Source organism: Cryptomeria japonica, chromosome 3, assembly GCF_030272615.1.
Source record: "Cryptomeria japonica chromosome 3, Sugi_1.0, whole genome shotgun sequence".
NCBI classification, from domain to species: domain Eukaryota; kingdom Viridiplantae; phylum Streptophyta; class Pinopsida; order Cupressales; family Cupressaceae; genus Cryptomeria; species Cryptomeria japonica.
In genome coordinates, this window is record NC_081407.1 from 570,228,240 (window position 1) to 570,255,949 (window position 27,710).

Consider the following 27,710-nt stretch of genomic DNA (forward strand, 5'->3'; position numbering starts at 1 on the left):
ACTTATGAGTTCTTCTGCAAACATTTCACCAAGAGCGATTGCTTTGAATTTTATAAATCTTGTGAATGAACACATTGTGACCAATCAATGTTTGTGAGCTACCTTTGTGCATTGCAAAGGTTTATTTGAGGGTCGACTACTCTTATGCCATAAAAGAAGCAACATATCAAATCAATAAACTATCTGTAAGGACATTTGATGTGGTGGATACTATAAATTTGAAATTCATTGGTCTCTCTAGATGGGTGAATGATCATGTTCATGATGGTCAAGTTTATGAACAATTCTTCACCAATATAATCAATGCTTCTGGTTTGATAAGTTTGGGTGAAGTCCTTGTTATAGCACTATTAAATATGGATTGAATTCCAAGCATAACTTTGTCCATTAATCAAATTGAGATTCTTCATTAAATGGATACATTGTTGGATTACAATGCTAGTTCTATGAAACAAAAAAATCACCAACTAAATGATGGATCTAGACAAAGAATACCTAAACTATAGGAATATGAAGACCTTTCTTCTTTCTTAGCCAATGTGGTGATCTACTCTCCCCCACTCAATTTGTCCATGCTATAGAGCTCATAGAAGGAATATGCTTTCTAATATCCCTTAGGACTCATATGTACCCTTGAAAGGACTCTTTGGAGAAAATGATATTTTCAAAATCTTATTTAGTAAAAGGGCACTACACACACACACACACACATTATGTGGTGGATTGTGATGCAAAAGATCTATTGTTTAGTCTATTATTCATTCTCTTGACTATACATATCAAATAGGTATATTAAATATATTTAAGAATATTAAAAATTGTGAACAATGCTATTCAAGATAATATTGACAATTTGATTGTGAAATTGATTAGCAATAGTTATTTAGTTATAGTGTAGACTACATTTAGAAATGTATAAAAGCCAGTAATCTAATAGCTACATACCCTATATTCTAAGTTATTTATAAGTGGACATTATGATTTAAATATTTTAACTGAACACATCTATATCTATCTATTTTTGTAAATAGATTGATGTAAAATTCTTCACTTGGAATATACATTCTTATAAGAACTATCATATACCATAATCAATAAAATTATAATATTTGATTAGTTGGAATAAAGCTTAGAATAGAATATGCCAAGAGATGATATTTATTGTGACAAGTTTAATATTTTTAATTGCATTTAAATTGATTATATTTTATCAATGTTATATTTTCAATTCAAGCAAGAAATACTAGTGTGCAAATAAATGACACAAATATCCATATTTAGGAATGCAATTATACCATAAAATTTAGCCAAAGTAATAATTTTTGCATGTGTTGTTAGTTTATGACTATCTACTTATTTGCCTTTTAGTCATCATATGTCATATAGCTAGAGGTGTCTAGGGATGGATGACATACTTAATGCGATAGTATCATTTATATATATTTAGTTTCTAGATTAGACACGATACATTTGCAACTATTGTGATCTATCATCCTCATTGAAAAGTCAAAACTACTTTTAGGAAAGTGTGTGGGGGACTCGTAGTTTGTGGTTGGAGGTAAGGTGTTGAAATGATTATCTCCCTCCATATAGCTTGACAAAGCCAAATTGCTTGTACTCATTTAAAGTTTTCAATTTCATGTTATTGTTCAATGTAGACATTAGATTATATGTTTTTTATTAATAAAGAAGTGAGAACTAGGGCACTAACCCTTTACATAGAAGAACTATTAATGAGACCACAGTGCAAAAACAACACTATAACAACATTAACAACAACTAAAAATAAAAAGAGACCAAGTCTTAGAAATAAAAAACAATAATAGAAAACACAAAAAAAAACTACAGGGGCAGCTTTCGCACCCCAGTGGCATCAATGGCATTGCTCCATTCATTGGACAAGAACTTGTATAGGTCCCTAGCCTCTTGCTTATCCTCCTCTGTGTCCACAGTACGTCCCTCAGCAGAGAGAGGGTAAGCACCGAGCTATGTGAAACCTGCATATGAATTTTGGTAAGGCCCGCAATTTGGGCATCCCAGGCCTCCATCTTGCTCTTGAGCCGATTGACATTGTCCATGATAGCCTGCAATTCAAGCACAAAACCCAGGTTCTCAATCCTTTGTGTGATGTCCAACACGTTCGTGCGTATCTTTTTCATTTTCTCCAAGTAGAGACACCATGGGGGTTCACAACAGCCATGTCATCCATAGTCTTATCCATCTCCTTGGCCACATCTTCTGTAGGGGGACAGTCGGTATCATTACCTAGACCCATTAGGGGGAGAGAGTTCATCACCTATTCCGCCATCTTTAAATCTGGGTCCAAGTTACCAAAGTCCAGGGCTTTGTTATCAGAATTTTCCTCACCCATGAAACCCTCAGTGCCCATGTTCATAGGGGTCGTATCCTTAACATCAACAGAGTCCTGGGTTTGCATCTCAAAATTGCCCGTGTCAGCGGCACCAACAATGATTGGAACCATGGGGTCCCTAGTCATATCCACATCCACAACATCGCCATCAGGGGCTCCCATAGTGGTATTAGGGTCCTCTCCCTCCTTGTCCCCAATGGGGTCCTCCTCCGAGTCAATATTTTCAATCATAGGGGTCTTCTTTTTGCGGCTTTTGGAAGCCAATCTGGAGGATCTCCTGTTAACCTCGGAATTAGGGGAAGGATTGTCATTCTCAGCATCCTCATAGGACGAACTGTCATCAAAGACAATACGTTTGCGTTTAACAGGGGTTTTTCCTTTCCCCTTGGAGAGGGAGCGGGAAGCGCTGGGAGAGGCAGACATAGTCAAACTGGGGGAGACCGCAAATAAGGAAACAATAGAGGCATAAGAAGGCAGAGACATGGTGGTCGTAGCAAAGCCTTCATGAGGATACTAGAAAAATTTGGGGAAGGCCATAGACAGGATGACAAGCTGCTGAGGAGTAGGCATGGGGGTCTGAGAGAGTGAGAGGTTCTGAGTGGTGGGGGGGGCAAAGGGCCTCATGGAATTTATATAGCCTGTAAATGAGGCCCTGGTGAAGGAGGTGGGGTTGCTTATCCCCGTGCTTGGGATCCATGGTGTCTTTAACAGAGCTTTCAATGGAATGCAGTAAATAAAAGGGCAGATAGAGGAAATGATTCAGAAGGGGAAAATGATAGTAGTAGAATACCTTATGCCTACCCTCGAGAGTGAAGTACTTCATGATCATAAGGTTGATCATGTTCCATAGGTGTTTGAGCTCCTCCCGAGCAAACCCACCTTGGAGTTTGACAGGTTCCTCGCGGTTGTGGAAGAAGCGTTTCAAACATTTGTTATTGGCAACATGGCTGGTGTGCTTCCAGCGTCTGCCGTCAAGGGCCAGCTTCAAAGCCTGGGCAATAGTTTCCTCAGAGATATCAAAGGAAATGCCACCCACCTAGACATGCCTCCCAAACCAAGAGGAGGCAAAAGCAGTCGAGAGCTGCTCATCGTGGTCCTACAGACATTCCAAAAAATTGGCACCCCTCCTTCAACACAAAAATTCCAGACCAGGGGGTCATTTTTGAAATCATCCAGCTTGTCCGGTTCATATCTAACTCTATCACCCCCCATATCCTCTGCCAATAGAGCTTCTTTAGTAATGAAAAAAATTTCGCAGAGAAAGTTGTAGAGACCCTTCAAGAAGCAAGCCAAGAAAAGATAATGGGAAGTGTGCGAGCCCAACATCAATAAATGAGACATGAGGTTGGGTGCATGGGAAAAATTGAAATCACTTTTAGAAATGATTTCCTAGTTACGAGGCATGAAGAGCCAACAAATATCTGTGGCAACCAGCACGTTACCAATCCAATCGTACCTCATCATGACATTGTAAGCCCAAAGGAATTGCCAGCAAAGTAGCACGTCTATCACCGCCAACCTGTTTGAGCAAGTCACCACCACATCGGCAAAGATCAAAGGGATATTCTCATGATTTGAATTATGAAACCAACTCCTCTAGACGACCCCAAGGGAAGAGAGGAGAGTAAGGAAAATACTTGGCAGCAACTCAATCATTAGTAAGAAGTTTGGATTTCTCTTTCTAAAGAAGGAAGTTAACATGGTCCAGGAGGGAATTATGGCTCCTCCAACATCTCAAGCCTAAAAGATTTAGGCCAATGGCCGCCAGGGCATCCACCACTCTGTTGCCTTCCCTATAGACATGCATGATTTTAAATGAATCAAGCCCAAAGATGAGCCTCAGGGTGTCACTGATGGTTACCTTAATGGTCCAATTAAGCCTATTCCGCCCTTTGACAACATCAATGATGAGCTTGGAGTCACCCTCAATGTTGATAATCTTGATTCCCATGGTGAGGGTGAGATGAATTCCCCAGGCTAAGGCCATAGCTTCAACCTGATTAGAGGAATTCCCATTCAGGTTACTCGCATAAGCAGCAACAAGGGGCCCCAAATGGGATCTGATAACCCCTCCACCAGCAACCAGAACCCCCTGGCAGTCCCATCAAAATTGAGTTTGAAATGTGTAGTTGGAGGGGACCAGACGGTGCTTTGCCTTAGGAGTCTCTTAGAGCAGTCAACAAGAGAGAACGAGGGGGGGATGTTCCAACATCTAGCAATTTCCCAGTCCCAGGTAGAGGGGGCTTGGAGGCCAGCCGAGTTTTAGAAACAAAGATATTCTCAAGAATCAACTTAAGGAATCGAGCAAACACAGTTTCCACAGAGGCCTCTTTCACTCTGAATATCCTATCATTCCTTTCCTTCTAGATACTCCAACTCACATGAGGGGGGATATGCTTCCACAGTTGTTGGATAAGGGGGTTGAAAGAGGAGCCCCAAAACTCCTAGGACAAACTTAACAAATTGACATTCATAATCCAATAGATATTGAGCTTGTTGTAGACCATCCCCCAAAGCTCCTGAGCAAAGCCACAGTGGAGGAAGAGATGAGCAAGACCTTCCTGATCATTTTTGTAGAGGATGCATCTATTAGGGAATTGGAATCCCCGCTTGACCAAATTGTCTTGGATCAAAATTTTGTTGAGGAGAGCAGCCCACCAAAAGAAATTAACCTTGGGAATGAGTTGGGGATTCTAGACCTCTTTCCAAATAGAGGTGTAATCAGGTTCTCTTAGCAAGTTGTTGTAGGTAGTTCTGACAGAGAAGTCTCCTGAAGGGTCCCACTTCCAAATTAATCTATCTTCCCTAGGAAAAAGGGGGAGGAACATACTAGCCAAAAGCTTCTAGAGCTCTCTAGCAGCAGGGAGGAGGAAGGGAAGATCAATGCAATAGTCTTCCAAAGCCCTCCAAATGCAGTTGTTGAAATAATCACTAACCCTTTCTCCAAAGAAGCTTTTGGCAGCATCTTGGAGCCTTCTAAGGGAGGGGAAAGAAGCAAGGGGTTTCTCTCCCAACCAACAGTCCTCCCATAAGAGAATATTCCTTCCATTTCCCATAAGACACCTCATACCATGGGATAAAGGGTCCCAACAGCTCAAGATGTTGTTCCAAATTTTGGAACCCTTGGGAAGGCCCTCCTCTTTCAAATCAGAGGAAAAGTCCCCATTACCCAGGTATTTGGCCTTGATGATCCTTCTCCAGTCCGCATCCTTATTCAAAAGCTTCCAGGCAATTTTGGTCATAAGGACCTTATTAAACCTGAAGATCTTGTGGGTTCCCAACCTGCCCATGGCCTTCAGAAGACAAACTTTGTCCCAACCCACCAAGACGAGCCTCTTCTTTTCTTCCATTCCTGTCCAAAGGAAAATCCTTTGGATATTCTCTAGCTTAGCAACCATAGCCGCATAAACCTTAAAAAGGGAGAGGAAGTACACAGGGATCTCCTAGAGGAAGGAGGAGAGCACCTGCAATTTCCCAACACTACTGAGGAATCTACCTTTCCAACCAACCAACTTCTTCTGCATTCTTTCGAGGATAGAGATCAAGAAGGAATTAGAGACATCTTTGACAGTCAAAGGGAGACCAAGGTAGGTGCTAGGGAGGGAGGCCCTTTGACAACCAAGGATTTTGCAGAATTTATCTTGGAGTTGGACATGAGTGTGAAAGAATTAAATGTTGCTCTTCTCATAGTTAATGTGTTGGCTAGAGGCCAAAGCATAGGAATTGAGAAAGGATTCCCAAGCCTTAACTTCCCACACAGAGGAGATACCAAAAAGAATAGCATCATTGACGAACTGTTGCAGAACATTAGGAGGCACCGTATAGGCGGGTATGATGCCCAGGAGAGCTCCCCTATGAACCATGGAGTTCAAATTAGAAGCCAACATTTCAGCAAGGATGATGAAAAGGTAAGGGGAGAGAGGATCCCCTTGTCGCAGACCTCTAGAGGCCCTGAACTTCTGCAGGGGGATCTCGTTGAGAAGCACATAGTAGGTGACCATGGATATGCATTCCCCAATAAGTTTAATGAGTTTATCTCCAAAACCCATAGATTTGAGAACTTTGAAAAGGAAGTTTCAGTTGACTCTATCATAAGCCTTGGAGATGTCAAGCTTGAGCACCATCCCCGATGGGTGACACTTGTCCATGGAGTGAATAATCTCATGAGTAGAGATGACCGCATCAAGAATCTATCTACCCAAGACAAAAACTTTATAGGAAGGGCTAATCAGAGAATCCAGGAAGGGTGAGCCTATTAACAAGAACTTTGCTAAAGATTTAATAAATAGTGTTGCAGAGACTGATAGGGTGGAAGTCCTTGAGACTGGATGCCTCCTAACTTTTAGGGACAAGGGCAATGAAGATGTAATTGAGCTTGTTGAGAAACCTTACAGATCTGAAAAAATCCCTAGTGGCCCGAACAACATCAGGGCCCACCACATCCCAGAAATCTTGGAAAAAAGTCAGGGGGAAACCATTAGGACCCAGGGCTTTGAAGGAACCCATAGCAAAAACAACAGACTTGACTTCCTCCTTAGAAATAGAGGCCGAAATGAGGTTGTTATCTTCCTCAAGAGGGGTGGTGGGAGGCAGTTGAGAAGATCCTCCCCAGCAGGGGCCCTAGAGTCACCATCTTCCCTAAACAAAGTGGCAAAATAGTTAGTAGTCAGTCTGCTTAAACTATCCTCATCATTGACCTCTTGATTGTTATAATCCAAGAGGGAGGAGATATGATTTTTGTTAGGACCCAGAGGCAACTGAGAGGGGGGGGGGGGGGTGAATCAGTTGTTTATTAATTTCAACCCAAATATAACTTAATCAAACTTGATGCATAATACCGGTAAACCAAACTTAATGTCGGTTGACAGTTTAACAATTAATAACAATACCGGTGAAACTTAATGCATGAAATAGAAAGAGAAATAACATCCACAACACATAACACAGATATTTGTAAGTCGAAACCCTCTAAGGGGAAAAACCATGGTGGGAAATCTTATCCACAATCAGATGATACTAATGCAGATAGTATGTGTGTACAAATGGGGTCTACACATGCAGAAAGGCCAACTGCCTAGAGCTCACTACTCAATCACAAAATAAGAGTCACACTGACTACAATAAGATGGTTAAATCCTAGATAATGTACTGCTCAAAATAACATCTTCATATGCTGGATTCAGTACCGATTAAGCTCTGATTATCTCCTTCAAACCTTCCTTGAATCTTCAAATGATGTATGTGTGAGTAGCTCTGCTTATATTCACATATATCGAATATCACAACCTTATTTCAACTCCTATCCTCTATTTCATGTTAATCTCACAATTGAGATCTTACATATATACCAAAACCTAAGACCAAATGTGTAGGTCGACTCACTAAGAATATTACAATTAACTCAATTATAAATGAATCAATATGTGATGCGTCATGTCGGCTCAATGCATTTACAATAATAACCAATCAATAAATCATCTCCATAATGTGTCGTATTGATCTGGAATAGATAATGCATGTCGGTCCATAACCTAGACCAATTTGTCGGTAATAACAAATATGCCAACTCGATTAGACCAATAACCAAATCATCAAAACCAAGTGTCCAAACCATGTCTTTGACATAACCAAGTAATCTCCAGATGATAACAAGTCATCCTCTGTGCCGGTGAACAATATAACCTATCGGTGAACCAGATATTGGTGACTGTGCATAAGTCACTGAACATGCCGGTGAACATAACCAAAGATATCTAGAAAGATAAGTGTTTATAAGTGTTGACAAGTGTTGATATTAATGACAAAACCAATGCAATGCATCCATAATACCAACAATCTCCCCCTTTGGCATTGATGGCAACACAAGATGAAAAAACCATCTAAGTGCCAAAGCAGAAATGCCAATAAACCAAAAACCAACAATCTCCCAAAGAGATCAATTACCAGAAATTAAAATACAGAATATCTCTCCCCCAAAGATAATGTGTTTTTCCATAGATATCTCTCCCCCTTTGACATCAAATTCCAAAGCAATACAAAAACCCGATACAACCAGTTCATAGAACTAATTACAAATACCAACTACTCCCCCTGAGAAGTAGCTCTCCTCCATCAAAGCCGGAAAAATATTTCTCTGTAAATTCTGTCGGTTTGATGCCATTCTTCAATTGTCTAAGTCTCTACCAGTGAGGGTATAACCCCAAGCTGCTCTCTGAGATATTCAAAAGTTTCCTTAGGAAAAGGCTTAGTAAAGATATCTGCAATCTCCTCTTTAGTATTCACATAAACTAGTTTCACTTCTTTTCCTTCAACATTCTCTTTCAGAAAATTGAATTTGATAGAAACATGTTTAGTTTTAGAGTGAAATACCGGATTCTTAGATATATCAGTTACTGCCATATTATCACAATAAATAATTATAGGTTCTTTGCACTTTACCTTTATGTCCTTCAACATTTGTTTAATCCATAATACCTGAGTACAATTAGTTGTTGCTGCAACATATTCTGATTTTGTTGTTGATAATGATGTACAACTCCGTTTCTTGCTCAACCATGAAATCAATCTACTACCAAGAAAGAATGCTCCGCCGATGGCACTTTTTTTTTCATCTACATCTCCTACCCAATTAGCATCGGTGTATGCACATAAATCAAAATTTTCATCTTTAGGATACCATAAACCAAGATTTGTTGTGCCTTGTAGATACCAGAAAATCATTTTCACTACTGATTCATGATTTTCCTTAGGATTACTCTGAAATCTTGAAACAATACATATTGCATTCATAATATCAGGTCTTGTTTGTGTCAAATACAATAAACCTCCAATCATAGATTTATATCTTGTCAGATTAACAGGTGTTGAATCATCCTTCAATGATAGTTTGTCAGTTGTAGTCATAGGAGTGCTTACCAGTTTGGAGTTTTCCATACCAAATTTATTTAGTAGTTCCTTCAAGTACTTTGATTGACATATGAATATACCTTTATCATTCTGTGAAATCTGCAATCCTAAAAAGAATTTTATCTCCCCAATCATAGTCATTTCAAATTCTTCTTGCATCTTATTAGAAGTCTTTACACAATCCATCTTCTCCTCCAAAAATTATATCATCAACAAAAAATTCAATAACCAAGATGTTATCATTAGTTACTTTGAAATATAAGTTCCTGTCAGCATTACCTTTAGTGTAACCAAGCTTCAAAAGATATTTGTCCAATCTAGCATACTAAGCTCTAGGAGCTTGCTTCAATCTATATAAAGCTTTCCTTAACCTGCAAACCATATCTTTGTCATTTGTCAAAGAAAATCCATCAGGTTGTTCAATGTAAACTTCTTCTTCAAGATCACCATTCAGAAATGCACATTTAACATCCATTTGATATACTTTATAGTTCTTGTGTGCTGCAAATGCTAGGAATAGTCTAACTGTCTCAATTCTAGCTACCAGTGCAAAGGTTTCATTGTAATCAATTCCCTCTTTCTGTGAATATTCCTTATACACTAATCTTGCTTTGTTTCTGATTACCTTACCATCTTCATTAAGTTTATTTCTGAATACCCATTTAGTTCCAATTACATTTTTATTTTTAGGCCGGGGAACCAATGACCATGTGTTATTCTTTTCAATTTGTTCCAATTCATCTTCCATAGCCTTAATTCAATGTTTATCTTCACATGCCTCATTAACTGATGTTGGTTCAATTTGAGAAATTGAACATACCTCTTCATTTGCCAGTCTTCCTCTTGTCATAACTCCTTGATACTTATTCCCAATTATTTGACTTTCAGAGTGATTCAATCTTACATACCTAGGTGTATTCACTTTTTGTTGTTCTTCAATCATTGTGGAATTCTCTGATGATGCCGGTGTGACTAAATCAACATTCTGTACTGGTGCATTTTGTATAGGTTCATTTGTGATTATCTCAACTATCGGTTCAGAGTCCATAGACCTTGAATCTCTTCTAAAGTGTTCATCAATCTTCACATTTGCACTCTCAATGATTTTTTGTAATCTTTTATTAAAACATCTATATGCCTTGCTCTTAGATGAATAACCAAGAAATATTCATCAATTCTAGGATCAAATTTACCAATATACTCATCTCTCCTAATATAACATTTGCTTCCAAATATTCTGAAATATTTAAGAGTAGGAGTATTACCAAACCATAGTTCATGAGGGGTCTTACCGGTTTCACCTTTGATGTGAACTCTGTTGAATGTGTAAACCGTTTTATTCACTGCTTCTCTCCAATACACATAAGGTAGGTTTGTTTTTGAAATCATGCTTCTAGCTGCATCTAGAATAGTTTTGTTCTTCCTTTCCACAACTCCATTTTGCTAGGGTGTCTGAGGTGCTGATAGTTGTCTTCTGATTCCATTCACTTCATAGAATGTATTAAATTCCTTAGATGTGAATTCACCTCCTTGATCTGATCTTAAACATTTGATTTTCTTACCGGTTTCATTCTCTATCGTTGCCTTGAATAGTTTCAATTTCCCAAAAGCTTCTGATTTCTCCCTGAGAAAAGTAAATCAACACTTTCTATAATAATCATCAATAATTAGCATAAAATATATATCTCCTTGTAGACTTCTAGTTCTTGCCGGACCACATAAGTCAGTATGAATTTAATCAAAAACATTATTGGAATTCTCTAGAATACTCTTGAAAGTTGTTCTAACTTGCTTTCCAAGTTGACATTCCTTACATACCGGATTGTGAGGTTTTATAATCTTAGGTAAATCCCTTACTGCCTTAGTTGTATAGATCTTTACAATGCAATCAAAATTCACATGACAAAGTCTCTTATGCCATAACCAACTTTCATCAATATGTGCAATCAAGCATGTCTTCTCATTGTTATTCAAGTGAAAGATATTACCTCTACTCTGATTACCGGTTGCAATTTCGAAACTAGTTCTATTCATGATTTTGCATTTACCATTCTTGAATTGTAACTGAAATCCTTTTTCAACTAATTGACCAACACTCAAAAGATTATGCTTCAAACCTTCAACATAATAAACATTGTCAGTATTGTGCTTACCATCAAAAGATATAGTACCTTTTCCTCTGATCAAACAAGCTTTATCATCCCCAAATCTTACTAGACCTCCATTGTATTCCTGAAAAGTTAAGAATTTACTTTTATCACCAGTCATATGATGTGAACATCCGGAATCAATGATCCATTCATCCTTTTCTTCAAATTTAACTGCCAGGGCTTGCTCTACCGATTGTATAGTAGGTGTTGGTTGATCTTCTGTTATTGCAACAAAAGCCCATCCATTGTCTGCCAGTTCCTCATCAAAATCATCAGTAACTCCTTCATCAACATAGTAACATGATTTGTCTCTATTCTTCTTAAACCTGTGTCTTTGATATTCGGGGTTAGGCTTATATGTTCTTTTAGCTTCTTCTCTCAATCTTGCATATCTATCCGGACATCTAGATGCCATATGACCAATTTTATTGTAGTTAAAACATTTAAATGGTGTTTTACCTTCATACTTACTTCCAACTGGACCTTTAGGCATTTTTCTTGCAAATAGTGCTTCATGCTCTTCCAATGCTTCATTCTCCTTCCTGATGTCTTCAAGTTCTCTTGCATAAAGTCCATTCCAATCAGATTTCTCAAATGATGATGATGCTACAAATGATGATGATGATTTGAAAGCTAAATCTTTTTTAATTGTAGCAACAGGACGAAATTCCTCAAGCTCAAAAAGTTGAAAGTTTTCCAACCAAAGTATCTCTAGATACTGATGTATTAGGCATTGTTCTTAGTTCATTGATAACAGTTACTTTCATTTTGTATGCTGGTGGCAATGCTCTTAAAACTTTAGAAACAATCTCATCTTCACTTAAGGATCCTCCACAACATTGTATACCCAAAACAATTTCATTAACTCTTTTCGTAAAAGCAAAAATTCTTTCATCTTCTTCCATTTTTAGATTTTCATACCTGACCTGGAAGCATTCCAGTTTTGCAATTTTGATAGTGGTATCACCTTCATTCCATTTCTCCAATTTATCCCAAATAGCTTTAGCAGTAGATTAGTTTGATAATCCCATGATTTACTGATCTGACAATGCGCTCAAAAGTGCTTCTCTTAATTTGCAATCATTCTCCTGATCTTTAGCCAAGTTTGGTGGATTAGGTTGACTCTATGTAGGACCAACATAACCATTCTTTGTAACATCCCATATGTCTCTTCCAATGCAATTCAGATGTGTCTCCATTCTGATCTTCCATATACCATAGTTAGTTCCATCAAGTTTCGGACTGTCCTTCCTGAAATAGTTAGTTGCCATAGGATCTCCTCAAGTTGTTAAACTTCTGCAAAAAGAGGACTTGGTTCTGATACCAATTGTTAGGACCTAGAGGCAACTGAGAGGGGGGGGGTGTGAATCAGTTGTTTATTAATTTCAACCCAAATATAACTTAATCAAACTTGATGCATAATACCAATAAACCAAACTTAATGTCGGTTGACAGTTTAACAGTTAATAACAATATTGGTGAAGCTTAATGCATGAAATAGAAAGAGAAATAACATCCACAACACATAACACATATATTTGTACATGGAAACCCTGTAAGGGGAAAAACCACAGTAGGAAACCTTACCCATAATCAGATGATACTACTACAGATAGTATGTGTGTACAAATGGAGTCTGCACATGCAGAAAGGCCAAGTGCCTAGAGCTCACTACTCAATCACAAAATAAGAGTCACACTGACTACAATAGGATGGTTAAATCCTAGATAATGTACTGCTCAAAATAGCATCTTCATATGTTGGATTCAGTACCGATTAAACTCTGATTATCTCCTTCAAACCTTCCTTGAATCTTCAAATGATGTCTGCATGAGTAGCTCTTCTTATATTCGCATATGTCAAATATCACAACCTTATTTCATCTCCTATCCTCTATTTCATGTTAATCTCACAATTGAGATCTTACATATATACCAAAACCTAAGACCAAATGTGTAGGTCGGCTCACTAAGAATTTGACAATTAAATCAATTATAAATGACTCAATATGTGATGCATCATGTCGGCTCAATGCATTTACAATAATAATCGATCAATAAATCATCTCCATAACGTGTCATGCTGATTTGGAATAGATAATGCATGCCGGTCTATAAACTAGACCAATTTGCTGGTAACAACAAATATGCCAACTCAATTAGACCAATAACCAAATCACCAAAACCAAGTGTCCAAACCATGTCTTTGACATAACCAAGTAATCTCTAGATGATAGCAAGTCATCCTCTATGCCGGTGAACAATATAACCTGCCGGTGAACTAGATACCGGTGATTGTGCATAAGTAACTGAACATGCCGATGAACATAACCAAAGATCTCCAGAAAGATAGGTGTTGATAAGTATTGACAAGTGTTGACATCAATGACAAAACCAATGCAACACATCCATAATACCAACAATTTCTACACATATGGATAATAACAGATTTGTGAAAGAAAGTCGTATTCTTGTCACCCTCTTTGATCCATTGAACTCAAGATTTATGTTTCCAGTAGAGTTCTTGTTTGTGGGAGTTTTCCTTCCATTTTCTGTGGAGAGGAGCCTCCTCCATATGGGTAGCTTCAAGGGAGTCACCTTGATTAATGTGCTCTTGGATAGCAGTTAGTTTACTATTGAGCTCCTTTTTTTGCCTGAAGATATCCCCGAAGGTATATTTATTCGAACCCCAGACATTCCTTTTGACCAAATCAAGCTTCTGGGAAATCCAAAACATAGGTGTGCCAGGGATGCAAGTGCTCCACCATCTTTTAATGCAATCCTTGAACTCCAGATGAGAGTTCCACATAATTTCATACCTAAAAGGATGATTTTTCCTTACAACATTTGTGGTATTCCAAAAGAACAGGGGGTTGTGGTTAGAGACCGTTTCAGGGAGGGCAATGAGCTTCAAGGAGGGACCAATTCCCCAATTGCTCAAAATGAGAAATCTGTCAAGTCTGACTTGGATAAGATCATTTCCCTTCCTAAGATTGGACCAAGTGAATTTTTGCCCCGTTAGTTCCACATCCATTAACCCATTCCTTCCAATGAAGTCGACAAGATCAGTCATACTATCAGAGTACTCTGGGAGGCCCCCAACTTCTTAGAGGGGATCAGAGGAGAGTTGAAATCACCCACAATCAACCAGTGGGTATTGACATTATTTTGTATTAGAGCAGTTATGTCGTCCTAGAGATTCAGTCCAGTCGATCTAACATTGGGGGCATAAACATTAATGAGAAGGTAGGAGTCCATCAAGGAAGAGAAATCAGAGACCAAAAGGTTGGCCGAGGAGGAGAGAAGACTGCCAGAAAAATGGGAGGGATCCCACATGGTAACCAAGCCACCAGAGGCTCCAGTAGCATCATTGATAACAAACTTAGCACCAGGCCAAATTTTTCCAGCAACAAGGGAAAAGGAAGACATAGACATCTTAACTTCTTGGAGGAGAAAGACCATAATTTTATTTTCAAAAATACACTTCTTAAGAGCATATTGATTTTGGGAGTTGTTGAGGCCCCTCATATTCCATGAGAGGACCTTCATTTCTTACTTTTTATGAACGTCTCCAAGGTCCGCTACCTGCCATTAGTAATATCCCTTGCTGCTTCCTTTTGTCTCGATAGTCTCTACAATGGTCGGCCCGCTTTAAGGTTCATCCCCACATTAGGCTTTGCATTCCTGGTTTTGCGTCTTTGAGTAATCTAGCCCTCGTCAACAGGAGTCATGCAACCGCTGGATGACGCACCAAAAGTACCAGGGGAGGGGATACCCTTGTTTGGAATGGTATGAGATAACACCATCGGGGAGCAAGCCATCTCCGAGGCAAGGATGGGGTCCCTTGCAATCTTGCCATCTTCTAGATGATCAACTAGTGAAACCGAGCTGGCCATTGGGGAGGTGCATTGTTCCTTCAGGGCTGATTTAGAGGCCTCGTCCACATACTTTGCAAGAGATTTGAGAAGGTTGATAATACTCTTCTTCCATAATAGGGTCCTCGACTATAGGGGGAGGCAGGTTCGGGCCAGGAGTAGGAGCCACAACATGCCCCACAATCGAGCCTTGATGAATAAGAGAAACATTTGGCAGAGGGCTTTCAACCAGGGCCAGGCCCTTGAGCTTCAGGGGCAAGGGAGCCAGAGCTCTACATTGAGAAACAATATGCCTAGTTTTGCAGCATTTTTGGCAGAAAAGGGTGGCATTTTTATAAACAAGGGCTTGAGTCCAGCTACCAAGCCTGGATTTGAGGGTTATAAAGTTAGGGAGATTCATGCTCACAGTAGCTTGAACACAGAAATGAGCATAGACCAGGCGCGATTTGGTTTTGGTAATTTCATTAACACCAACAAAATGACCAAAGGAATTGCCAATCCATTTAAAGATGGACTCATCCCAGTATTCCAGGGGGGGGGGTTGGGAGCCGAACCCAAATCGGAGCAGTTTTCTGCAAGTCAATTGCTGGGTCAAAACTAGCCTTCCATCGACAAAGGGAAATATTGTTTTGACCGTAGGACCAACAACCAGAAAGGAAAAGAGCGACATCCTCCTCAGTAGTGAATTTGAAGAGGAAGAGGGCTCCAGGCATGACGCTAACAGAAACACTCCCTTTCAGTTTCTATTTGTCCTTGACCCATTTTCTAACCATCTCTACCATGGGGCGCAGGGAGAAGAATTTTCCCACCAGAGTATTAGCCATGTTTTGCAAAATGCGGTCAAGAACAACTTTAGGGAGCTCAAAAGATGTTCCCTCCTCAGTTTGCGAGTAGACGGGGACGATGTTGGGGTCCATAGTCTCAGTGTTTCCGACCAACACTTTTTTCCATCCTTTGAGATTCGTGTTATCAGTAGGAGGTTCAATGATATTTTGTTTATCATGAACAACCAGCACGTCAGGTATAGGATCAAAAACCACAGGCGTGACCAAAGAGCTCTCCGAAGTAGAACCGTCAAGCTGAATCACAGCCGGACGGGAAGGAGAATCCATCGTGGGACCAGGAGAGGATGTGATAGACAATGTCAGCATCGCAGAGTCCAAAGCGGGGTCTATAGGCGGTGGGGGAAGATCCCCACCAGCAGAGTCCACCATGAACGATAGGGGTTTGAAATTTGAAACTTGCAGAGCGGGAAACTAAATAATTTATTCCATTAGATTATATGTTACTTTTTATAGAAAAATTGATTCTATTTATGTATAACAAGATAATTATAGATAAAGTAGAAAACTCTTCCTTATGTTTCTTTTGTAAATCTGAAAAAAAAAATTACTTTCATATAATTTGATTTTGATAATAAATGATGTCTTTGATACATGTTATACCATTCAAATTAATTCTATATTATTCATATATACAAATAAAATAAAATAATATATATAATGAATTAAACCCCTTAAAATCATATTTATAATTGTTATTATTTATTTTTCTAAATTATAAAATTTAATAAAATAAAAAATCTTAATTCATTTCACTTAATATCAAACTTAAATTCTTTAATTTATAAATTGAATTTTTTATTGTAAATTTAATAAAATCAAACTCTTAATTTATTTCACTTAATATCAAAATTAAATTCTTTAATTTATAAATCGATAGTATTATTTTTATTATATAAATAATAATAATAATAATAAAAATATAATAAATTTATATCTAACATTTTAGAATATTTCTTTCCATAACCATTTTTAATATTTGAAAAGTAATCTTGAGTTCATAATTATATTAAAAAGGGACAATCCTCAATTAAAAGAGTTGTTTTCATATAATGTCAACTAAGTTGTGTAAGGACAAAGACATGGCATGGGGAATATGTTAAGTGTAGTCACATCGATTTCCTTTAGTTATACATGGTCATATCAAGTCACTCTTAGCACAAATAAAGGAAAGGTGGTCCATTCCCCATTCACGAAAAACATTCACTAATATCAACATTCAAAGGCAGATCTTATGTGGATGTCACCCTTCTCAAAACTTTTTTCTAAAGTCTATGTGACAAGACAATGATTTAATGTCTTGATTAAACATTCTAAATATCATATTTAATATTTTGAATTATAAAATAAGAAAATATTATTTTTAATTGATTCTGAATAATATTAATTAGTTTAGAGTCTTTCAATTTCAAGCAGAAGTGATTTTTCATCAATGTGTTTATTGGTCAAATCTTAAAACTCAAAACTAGTAGGATCCGAAACTATCCGAAACTCCAAATTAACATGATCAAATCTTAAAACTTCAAGCTAGTACAATCACACCCTGAAACTCTAAACTAACACAATCGAAACCTAAAACTCCAAGCTAACACAAACAAATTCTAGAATTCCAACCTAACACAATCAAATCCTAAAACTCCAAATTAGCACAATCAAATCTTAAAACTCCAAGCTGACATTAACAAATCCTGAAACTTCAAACTAACACTATCAAATCCTAAAATTCTAAGTTAATAGATCAAATTTTAAAATTCTAACCTAATATGAGCAAATCCTAAAATTCCAAACTAGCATGATGAAATCTTAAAAGTCCAAACTAGCATAATCAAAACTTAAAACTCCAAACTAACACGATCAAATCCTCAAACTTCAAACTAAAAAAATCAGATTCAAATCTCCAAATTAACACTATTAAATTCTAACACATCAAATCCTAAAACTCCAAATAATATTATCGAAAGTGTATCTCCTATCAATATTCATTGTTGAGAATTTACAAAGAGATTCATATGAATTTGTGTTTAAAAAATTTATATTCGCTACAGATTAGTTCCCTCGAGTTTAATCAATGTCTTACTGTGAAAAAACATGCTTCTTTCTGTCGAACAAACAAGCAATGAAAGCTAAATTGGAAGTATTGCTCCACAAAGCGTCTATTCAAAGTTATTTAATCTGTCCAATCCCTGGAAGAGCCCTGCACGCTGCACAATCAGACAGCCAATCACAACAAGTGGAAAAAGCACGAACAAAAGTAGCCTACACACACGTTGGATTTCTCAAATCTGAAGTGAGATTTGCCTGGCTACGGTGGAATATGCGCATGACATAATTTAATACACACTAATTGGGCCCACTGCCCATATCTTCTAAATCGAATATAGCCTATATAGGTATAGGTATTTCCCACCTGTAGAAGAAGAATTTATACCTCCACGTATACCTGCACATTAAATACATAAAAATACTCCTCCATTCCATTGGGGATTGATCGCCACCGCCAGGTGCCAGGCCTTCAAACTTATCCATCTACCTCTTTAATGTATATCCCAATTCAGTTTGGGTCTATCTGTATACATATTCTATTTCAATGTACGTCTTCCATGTATATCCTGCTTCCAATCTGTGAATATATTCCATTTCATTAGGTATCTCCGTCAAAACGTACGTAATTTTTTTTTACCAACTTGATCGCATCGCCAACCCGATATTTGTTATTGAATTCAGGACATTCCGCCTATATAAAATGAGAGGCATTTGTTGTCAAGAACCAGGTCTGAGAGGGGTGGGATTCGAGCTTGGAACCTCCAAGTTGTATTGTATATTTTTTGAGCGAGTAAAGTGGGGTTGGTTTTTCAAGTAAGATGAATGCTCTTGTTGCAACCAGTCGCAACTTCAAGCAAGCAGCTCGGCTTCTGGGTTTGGACTCCAAGCTTGAACGGAGTCTGCTGATTCCTTTTCGGGAGATCAAGGTAAGTTTTGAAATAAGCTCAGCCTTCGGTAGATTGTCAGCTATTGAATGTGTTTCCATGAAATTTGCATTTTTTTGAATGTCCGTTACTTGATTGATGTCATGTTCTAGGTCATCTTGATCTCAAGTGGGTACTTGGGATTTTTCCTATAAAATGCAATTAGGTCCCTGTTATGTATAGTTTATTAATTGTTACAACATTTTAATTTGCAGCTTAGAATCATTCACGCTGTGATTAGTTGACCCTAGCAGGCATGGCCTAAGTGGATTCATTGTTTTATCTTTAATATGTGCAAAATTGCTTTCACAATTTGTGGTTTCATCAGCAGATTCTTTTTTATTTGTATCTCCGACTGCTGATTTTTTTGAGAAAACAGTTTTGAATTTGTTCCTTAGGGCTGGTACATTTATATCTGTAGGAGTGTAGCTTCTGGAGGAGGTGGAAAATTCATCTTAATCCATTAAGACGGACTTTAATCCCTACGCCAAATCAACTATATTATATCCAAGTGACTATCCTGAATCCAAATGCAATGCTGGTTAAATTTAAAATGTCTTGTCTGGAAGTAGCCTCATGCTTTCTGTGGTAATGGATTTCATGCAGTATATTGTATTTCTGTTTTTAATTTCTCAAGGAATGATAAAATGAAGATGAAATGAACTGTAATTGTTAAGGTGCATTATTACTGAGATCTATCTCTGAGTCCATGGGAGTCTCCCTGGTAGAATTTCCCCAGGTTTATTGACATAGCATCTTCTCCCTTAGTAAAAAGGTTAAAGGAGATGGTAGCTGACACTGCTGAAATGTCTGATTAGAAATAGAAGAATAGATTGGCATGTGCAGAAAGAGATCTATGATTTTTACATATAACATACACTGTCAGCGGCACCCATGTCTAATTAAATTTCCTCCTTGATTTTTTTTGTAATAATTTTTCTAGGGAAAATAATTCAGCCTAGTACCCAAAGTAGTTCTTTACAAGCGTGTGAGTCTCAACCAGGGGCATTGGGCAGAGCTTGCGTTGCAATTGAGTTGCCGCTTCTGGATTTGAGTGCATTTATTGTAGCTTTGAGACCTTTGCATCAGTATTCAATTTAATTTTTGTCGACTCCTGATTTGATCTGGACAGAGTGGTACGTGTACGCTGAACAGTTTATAGCACTCAATGTAAAAAGTTTTACTTCTAACTTGAACGTTGGCTCCTCTGTTAAGTTCTGCATTACTGAGAAACCAAAATTGTAAGACTGCTGCACGTTAATATATAAAAATAAGTGTTTTCAGGGACACGTCCCCAAGGGTTTGGATAATGTTCTGGACGTACCCTAGACTTGGGGACTTGGAGGGAATGTCCCCTTTAAAGGCTGGACAGTCTGCACTATCCGATGCATAAACATATGAAGGTGACTTTTTAAGAAAAAAATGCTTAAAGGGAGAGGATTGTACCTTGTAAATTTAGTGCATTATATTTACCTCTAAAAATTTCAGTTTCTTTTACTTTGTTAAATTCTTTAATAACTGTTCTCAAAAGTTTGGAAAATTTTGCCACCTCTGAAACCATATTTCCATGCCCCTGCATCCCGCCATCTGTGAAGCTTAAGAGAAATACCGATAAAAAGGTACAAAAAGTAGTCTTCCTTCATTTATATCTAAGCTTAACAAAGGTAATGCTTGAGTGACACTAGAAATAGTCTCTGAGGCCGTATTTAATGTTTATTTTCTTTAGTGGACACAATTGGCGTTATTGGAACAGATATCTTGACCTTTATCGGCACACCCTTGTGTGTTACAGTCTCTGAGTCTCCACCTTCTACAAATTGTTTTGCTGCATTATTGTGTTCTACAGGGATGTGACCCTGGCCCGAAAGCCAGAGTCCCTGCTCCACATCACATTTCCAAGACGGCAGGATGGCAGGGGATGTCCCCTTGCCATCTCCAATTTTTTTCAGAAAGGTGAAACAGCCCTAAAACAGCTCAAGACATTCCCCATACAGCAGGGGATGTTTGGACATCCCAGGGATGGCTCGGGACATTTAAGATGTCTAAACCATCCCGGGGGTGTCCAGGCATTCCCAGTGGAATAGAGATTATTTTCATGTTTAAAAGAAAATACTTCGATTCATGAATAATAACACTCATGGAATGTATCACTTTGATTTAGTTGCAGATACTCATTTAACTATTATTCTATATCACTATTAAGGCACTCATTTGCTATCATTTTGCATCAATGGAAGGTATTTTTAGTGACTGTATATCTGTTGATACATTGTGCCACTGTAGGTACCCATTGGTTGTGTTAATATTATATTAAAGTTCTCAGGGACTTTATATACTCATTGATTATGTATCGCCTGATTTGTTGATATTTTTTTTATGAGTTGGAGAGTTTGAATAAGATATTCTTAAGGGGGTTATAGTGCTGTCTTAATTTTTTATTGCTGATATAGTTATAATGCTGTTACTGTCAGTGATATAAACTTACCTTATACCTATGAATCTTGAATCATGATATCTTTATTGCTGTTATACTGTTGTCTCTTCTGTCACACTTAATTTTTTAATAATTATAATTTTATTGCTGTCCCTGTGCTAATTATATATACTTTTGTCACTATCTTGATTTTGATGTCATGTATTGTTGAACTTGTAGAAATTTGAGTATTTACTGCTGTCCACCCCTCCTCACCCTCCCAAAAAACTGACCCTCAGCTTACCATCTCCAGATCATGTCCCCATCCCCAAAATGCCATGGAACATAATTGCGTTAGCATTATACTTGATCTGGATGCCCTTCGCAAATGTATTGGTTTTTGTTTCTCATTTTTCCTTTGGTAATATGGAATTCAGGTTGAATGTACCATTCCTAGAGATGATGGATCATTAGCATCATATGTTGGCTTTAGGGTGCAACATGATAATGCTCGGGGACCAATGAAGGGAGGGATACGCTACCATCCTGAGGTGAGTTGATAACTATTAGCATTCATGCATGCTTTGTTAATGTGTTACTTTTATTGAGTATCATGTTGAAGCTACTATATGTTAGATATAGTTTGCTATGCTTCACAAACATCTAGGTATGATATATGGCAATAGTAATCTTACTTCATCATTGTTGTTTCATACTCCAATTAATATCTTCATCTGCAAGAAGTGTTTAAAGTTTCAGTTGTAGCTCTGTCCTAGGTATGTTTTATGATGTATGTATGATATTTGGCGCTCTAATCTTATTTTTTCACTGTCCTTTCATACTCTAATTAATATATCTCATCTGCAAGAAGTGTTCAAAGTTTGAGTGCTAGTTTAATTATTGTGTCTTTGGAGTCAATTTCTGTAGGAAGTGTCAAGATATTTTTCTTTTTGACAGTATTCCCTTTGTCGTTGCTTTTTTTATTAACAGGACTCTTGGCAATTGATATAAGTTTGTACTTGAAAGATGATAAATTTAAAAAATAATGGTGCTTTATTTGGGGTCTGGGGTATATTGTGTAGGTCTGCACTCTGTAGCTGTTTAATTCCTTCATTCTGAAGCTAGATATGCCAATTTGTGCCCCTTGGATAGAAAACTGATGATAGATTATTTGAGGGTATATAATGTAGGTCTCTACCCTATTAAGAACAGTTTTGTAATTCCTTGATTCAAAGTTTGATATGTCAACGAATATGCTCATCACAGACACATTCATGTATTTACCTTATCGAACTGTTGAAAAATAGTATGATACAATTTTTATTTATGGTTTTTGTTATTGTGGCATGCAGGTTGACCCAGATGAGGTAAATGCCCTGGCACAACTAATGACATGGAAGACTGCAGTTGTAAACATACCATATGGAGGGGCTAAGGGTGGCATTGGTTGTTCCCCAGGGAATTTAAGCCTTAGTGAGTTAGAGCGACTTACTCGTGTCTTTACTCAGAAGATACATGACTTGATTGGTGTCCAGACAGATGTTCCAGCTCCTGATATGGGTACCAATTCACAGGTATTTTCCATGGTTTTATTACCCCTTTTTTTATGGAATATAATTTAATCTATTCTATCTGGTTACTCGTGTAACTGAATGAAGTGATCTTAAGTGTTTGTATTATCAATATACTCATAAAGTTTATGTGACACAGACAATGGCCTGGATATTAGATGAGTACTCAAAATTCCATGGCTACTCACCAGCAATTGTAACGGGAAAACCTGTTGTAAGTATAATGAACTCAGCTTGAAAGACATCAACAATCCGAGTATACTGATTAGGATATATATAGTTTCTTGATTTTCACAGGAATTTTTTATTTGGGTAGGATTTGGGCGGTTCCCTTGGTAGAGATGCTGCAACTGGTAGAGGTGTTATGTTTGCAACAGAGGCTCTGTTGGCAGAGTATGGGATGAGTATATCAGATCAGCGTTTTGTTGTCCAGGTAAGCCATTGAATTTTGTTGTTTTTCTCCTCTTGCCAGGGACCATTTTTTAAAATGCTGCAGTATTCAAGAGAATCTGTTTTTTTTCTCATTTTTGTTTTTGTTATACCGTAAAACTAAGAAAAACAGTGTGGTTTGTCTGCAGCAGTTTATCTGAACTCACACCAAAATATTATTGAATAATAAAGGGAATAAAACCCAGTTTCATTTCTGTTGATTGCATTAGTGGAATGAAATGTTTAAAATTTAAAAATTATGCACTATTTACAGACTTTTTCAACTTTTTCAGGGTTTTGGGAATGTTGGTTCTTGGGCAGCTGAAATTATTCATGAAAATGGAGGAAAAGTGGTTGCAGTTAGTGATGTTACAGGAGCTATAAAGAACAGAAATGGCCTTGACATTCCAGCTTTAATTAAACATGTGAAGCAAAATGGTGGAGTCAAAGACTTTGAAGGAGCAGATTCAATTGATCCAAAAACTCTTTTGCTTGAAGACTGTGATGTGCTCATCCCTGCTGCCCTAGGGGGTGTTCTCAATAGGTTAGATTGGATCCAACTCATTTATTACAAGGCTTTTCTTGCATTTGGAAGTTGACAAGGATTTTAGTTACACTTTCCATTCAATTCGGGGTGCACAACATTCCCTAGGCTATTGCTATGAGGATAGGGTAAAAGTATCTGAAAGTAGAGGAGAATAGATGAGTAAATTCATTGCAATGCTATTATCAACGCAGGGAAAATGCTGGTGATGTGAAAGCCAAATTCATAATAGAAGCGGCCAATCATCCCACAGACCCAGAAGCAGATGAGGTGAGTTGAATCATGAACAAAGCTGGGAAACATGTTAAATGTTACTTCTGTCATCTAATCTGATATTAATGGATAATGGGTGATTTATCTAATGCATCTCATTGTTATCAGATATTATCCAAGAAAGGTGTTATAATACTACCAGACATATATGCAAATGCTGGTGGTGTGACTGTCAGCTATTTCGAGTGGGTTCAGGTACAAATGCTAAAGCAACTTTTCTTTTCTGACTTGGTCATGAAGATTGGAGTGGGCATCTGAGCTTGCATTCCGTATTTGTTAGATGCATAGTAAATATTTTGTTCTAATTGAGGGTTACTATATTGATGAGAAGTCTGTTTTTGTTTTTATATACGAACTTCTTAAAAAATACATGTCTTAGAATCAATGGATGCTAAAAGTGAAAAAATTTGCTTTTTGCTGCAAGCTTAAAAAAGGGCTTTTTGAAATGATTTTACAAATTTTGGGATAATGAATTTGCTTATAGTTTAACAAGTTTTTTTGCAAAAATTGTCTGTTTGCACTTCAGAATATCCAAGGTTTCATGTGGGATGAGACAAAGGTCAATGATGAGCTGAAGAAGTATATGACAAGGGCTTTTCAAAATCTGAAAGAAATGTGTGGCACTCATAATTGTAATCTACGAATGGGAGCTTTTACTTTAGGAGTGAATCGGGTGGCTCGTGCCACTGTCTTAAGAGGTTGGGAAGCCTAAAATAGTTACTTTGTGCATGAAATATTTTCTCTACGGCAAGCCAAGCAACAATTGCCATTTTCTTATTTGATCATGTTAATGAACTAGTCCCTGAAACGCCCTAGGGCAGAAGCCAGGGCTTTTTTGTTGATCCTAATATTCATTGCTTAACAGTAGGCTATGGCATTGATACAATGAGATTTATAGCACAGTGGAAAGACTTTTGAATCCCAACTAGTAGTTTTTTGTTATGTCCCTTATTTGTGGGACATTATGATTTTAAGCATAGTTAAATTTAAAAGGTGACAAATTTAAGGAATTTTTTTTTTTACAAATATTTATGATTGAAAATTTATATAATGAAATTTGAGGAATCTTTTATATATATATACATGTTTATAATTCAAAATATTGTAATGGATTATCAGTCTGGGGGGAGTGAAGTATGGGAATTTTTGATTTGGTAGTATATATTTGGTCTTTCAGTCATTTTTTATTATGAAGAAATTTGTTTAGGTTATGTTCGTGTGATCAAAAACATCTAAATTTTTTGGGAAGCTATTAAGTCATTTTACCATAGAAAATGAATGGTTTTTGGAATAGATTATCTATCAACGAATATTTGTTTGGTGGTCTCCTATAATCACTTGTCAAGATGGATTTCTTACTAGGGTTCTTTGACTTTGCAACCTAACATTTTTTTCATAGAGCCATAAAGACTCCCACTTATTTTTTCAAAAACTACTAGGAATTGTTGTCTTGTGGTCTTAAGGTCAAATTGCAATTTAGCCTCACCAATTAGTATTTAAATCCTTCCAAATGATTGTTGATTCTATTTTTGCATAAATGCTTCATGAAAGGGGGTGAGATGCATTAATAAATCTTAAGGGAAAGATTGGAAGTTGTATTGATACTCCATTTTGTAACTACAAACCTTTCAAAGTTTTAATAGAAACAAAAAAGAGAAGGCTAGTCATGGTTATCCTTACATTCACATATGACAATTCTTTTTAGTTATAGATGGGCTTTAGAATCCTTGGTTAGCTCATGGTAATGTAGATTACAAACTATTTGGACAAATTATTTTTCAAATGAAGCTTGCTCGCTTTGGTTGATGTATTCTCCACCAAGTTCTTACCATTAGATTAGATGCAATACTCATTGTCCTTTCTTAAGTCATCAAGAAACTCTTAGGCATCATTTCTACATGGTGAAATAGTAATTATCTAAACATGCAACCATAATATAATCAAACATCTCAATGTGGCATAAATGTAAGTAAAAATATATTAAAGGAAGTATCTATTAGAATATCACTATATAAGTCTAACAATATCGCATTGACAAGGGTCATTGAATGATCAAGCATTACACTATGTGATATTGACTTTGGTGATTAGTTGTTTCAATTGGTCTTTAAGTCATTTGCTAAGTTGATGTCATTGGTTAGTCATGAAGCTTTGTTTGGTTTTTGCGAGGCACTAATAGCATACTTTGTATGTATATGTATATTCATACACATCAATCATTGAGGTTGATTATCATTCTAGATAGATTAAGATGGACTTTAAATGTCTCAAGACTTTATGGGACCATCTTGCCATCTCTAGATAGTAGGTGAGCATGCTTCTATTGTACATATTAATGTCATTAGTGGTCTTATGCCATGGGAATTACCTCTATTTAGGGATATGTTTTCAATTATTAGAGATGAGTGGCATATTTGTAATATGTATTGAAAATTGTTCGGCATGTTATTTTGTTGTTTGACATGCATGCTAGTTATGGTGTCATTTGCCTTGGCCACTTCTATTTTCTCACATGTGATTCTTATTCATGATTCAATCTATATGAATAGTAGGTTAAATATTGGTTTGGGTGGTGCATAGGGAAGCCATTTGATTTATGTTTTTAGTAGGAAAGCATCCTTGTGATGTTGTCTCTTCATTTTTTGAGAGTTCAAATGTTATCAACAAATATAGTCTATGCAAAATGGTAAAGGTAATATGGGTATTGAGGTTAATAATTTATTGCAATTATGTTTACCACCATAATGGATATATCTTGAATGCAATAATTATTTGAATGTATTGGAACTATGACTACCTATTTGCAAGATGCATATTAAGATTAGCATGACGTTCCTTTCATCTTCGTAGGTTTGCTTGATAATATTATGTAAGAATGATTGATATTATCAATATTAATGATATTAATTGTACATCTAAATTACAGTTGCTTTGATATTAATAGTTTTTCCTATACATTCCTTATGGGTAATAATTTGTATCATGTTTCCTTCTTCAATAACTCAAAGTTCATATTTTTTTGTTGGTCTATTTATATTCCTTGTTGCTTTCTCCCATAGTTTATGTTATTAGTGCACAAATATCACTAAAGTTTCAAATGTTTGTTTTTTTATTGTAGAAACTTGCTAAGCCATGAATTTTTTTTTATCTCTTCAACATTCAATAATGTAGATTCTTAATAATTGCTCTTACTTTTTCTGGATTCATCTTCAACTGAGATCATAGGTCTCAAATACACACCAAATCTTGACTTGATGAAACCATGCTTCTTGACATCAATTAACAACCCTTCTTCCCTAGTCTCTTCAATATTGGTTTGATATATGTTGGCCCTTCCTCTTTATTCTTACAAAAAAATCAAGATTTCATCT

At 36.9% G+C, this 27,710-nt stretch overlaps 1 protein-coding gene across 1 annotated transcript; it reads left to right on the plus strand.

Annotated features, from left to right (window-relative positions):
• The first annotated feature begins 18,749 nt into the window (after positions 1–18,749).
• On the plus strand, positions 18,750–25,264 carry LOC131075674 (glutamate dehydrogenase 1, mitochondrial). The gene is made up of 9 exons (XM_058012526.2): positions 18,750–19,112; positions 21,960–22,073; positions 22,875–23,096; positions 23,233–23,307; positions 23,410–23,526; positions 23,816–24,066; positions 24,261–24,336; positions 24,448–24,534; positions 24,866–25,264. Exons 1-9 carry the CDS (start codon positions 19,005–19,007, stop codon positions 25,049–25,051), a joined length of 1,236 nt encoding a protein of 411 aa, XP_057868509.1. The 5' UTR covers positions 18,750–19,004; the 3' UTR covers positions 25,052–25,264.
• Positions 25,265–27,710: the final 2,446 nt, after the last annotated feature.

Coding starts and splice junctions, on each gene's coding strand:
- LOC131075674 (XM_058012526.2), top strand. CDS start 19,005: ATGAATGCTCTTGTTGCAACCAGTCGCAACTTCAAGCAAGCAGCTCGG. Junction 19,113..21,959: donor TTCCTTTTCGGGAGATCAAG/GTAAGTTTTGAA, acceptor TATGGAATTCAG/GTTGAATGTACCATTCCTAG. Junction 24,535..24,865: donor GCTATTTCGAGTGGGTTCAG/GTACAAATGCTA, acceptor TTTGCACTTCAG/AATATCCAAGGTTTCATGTG.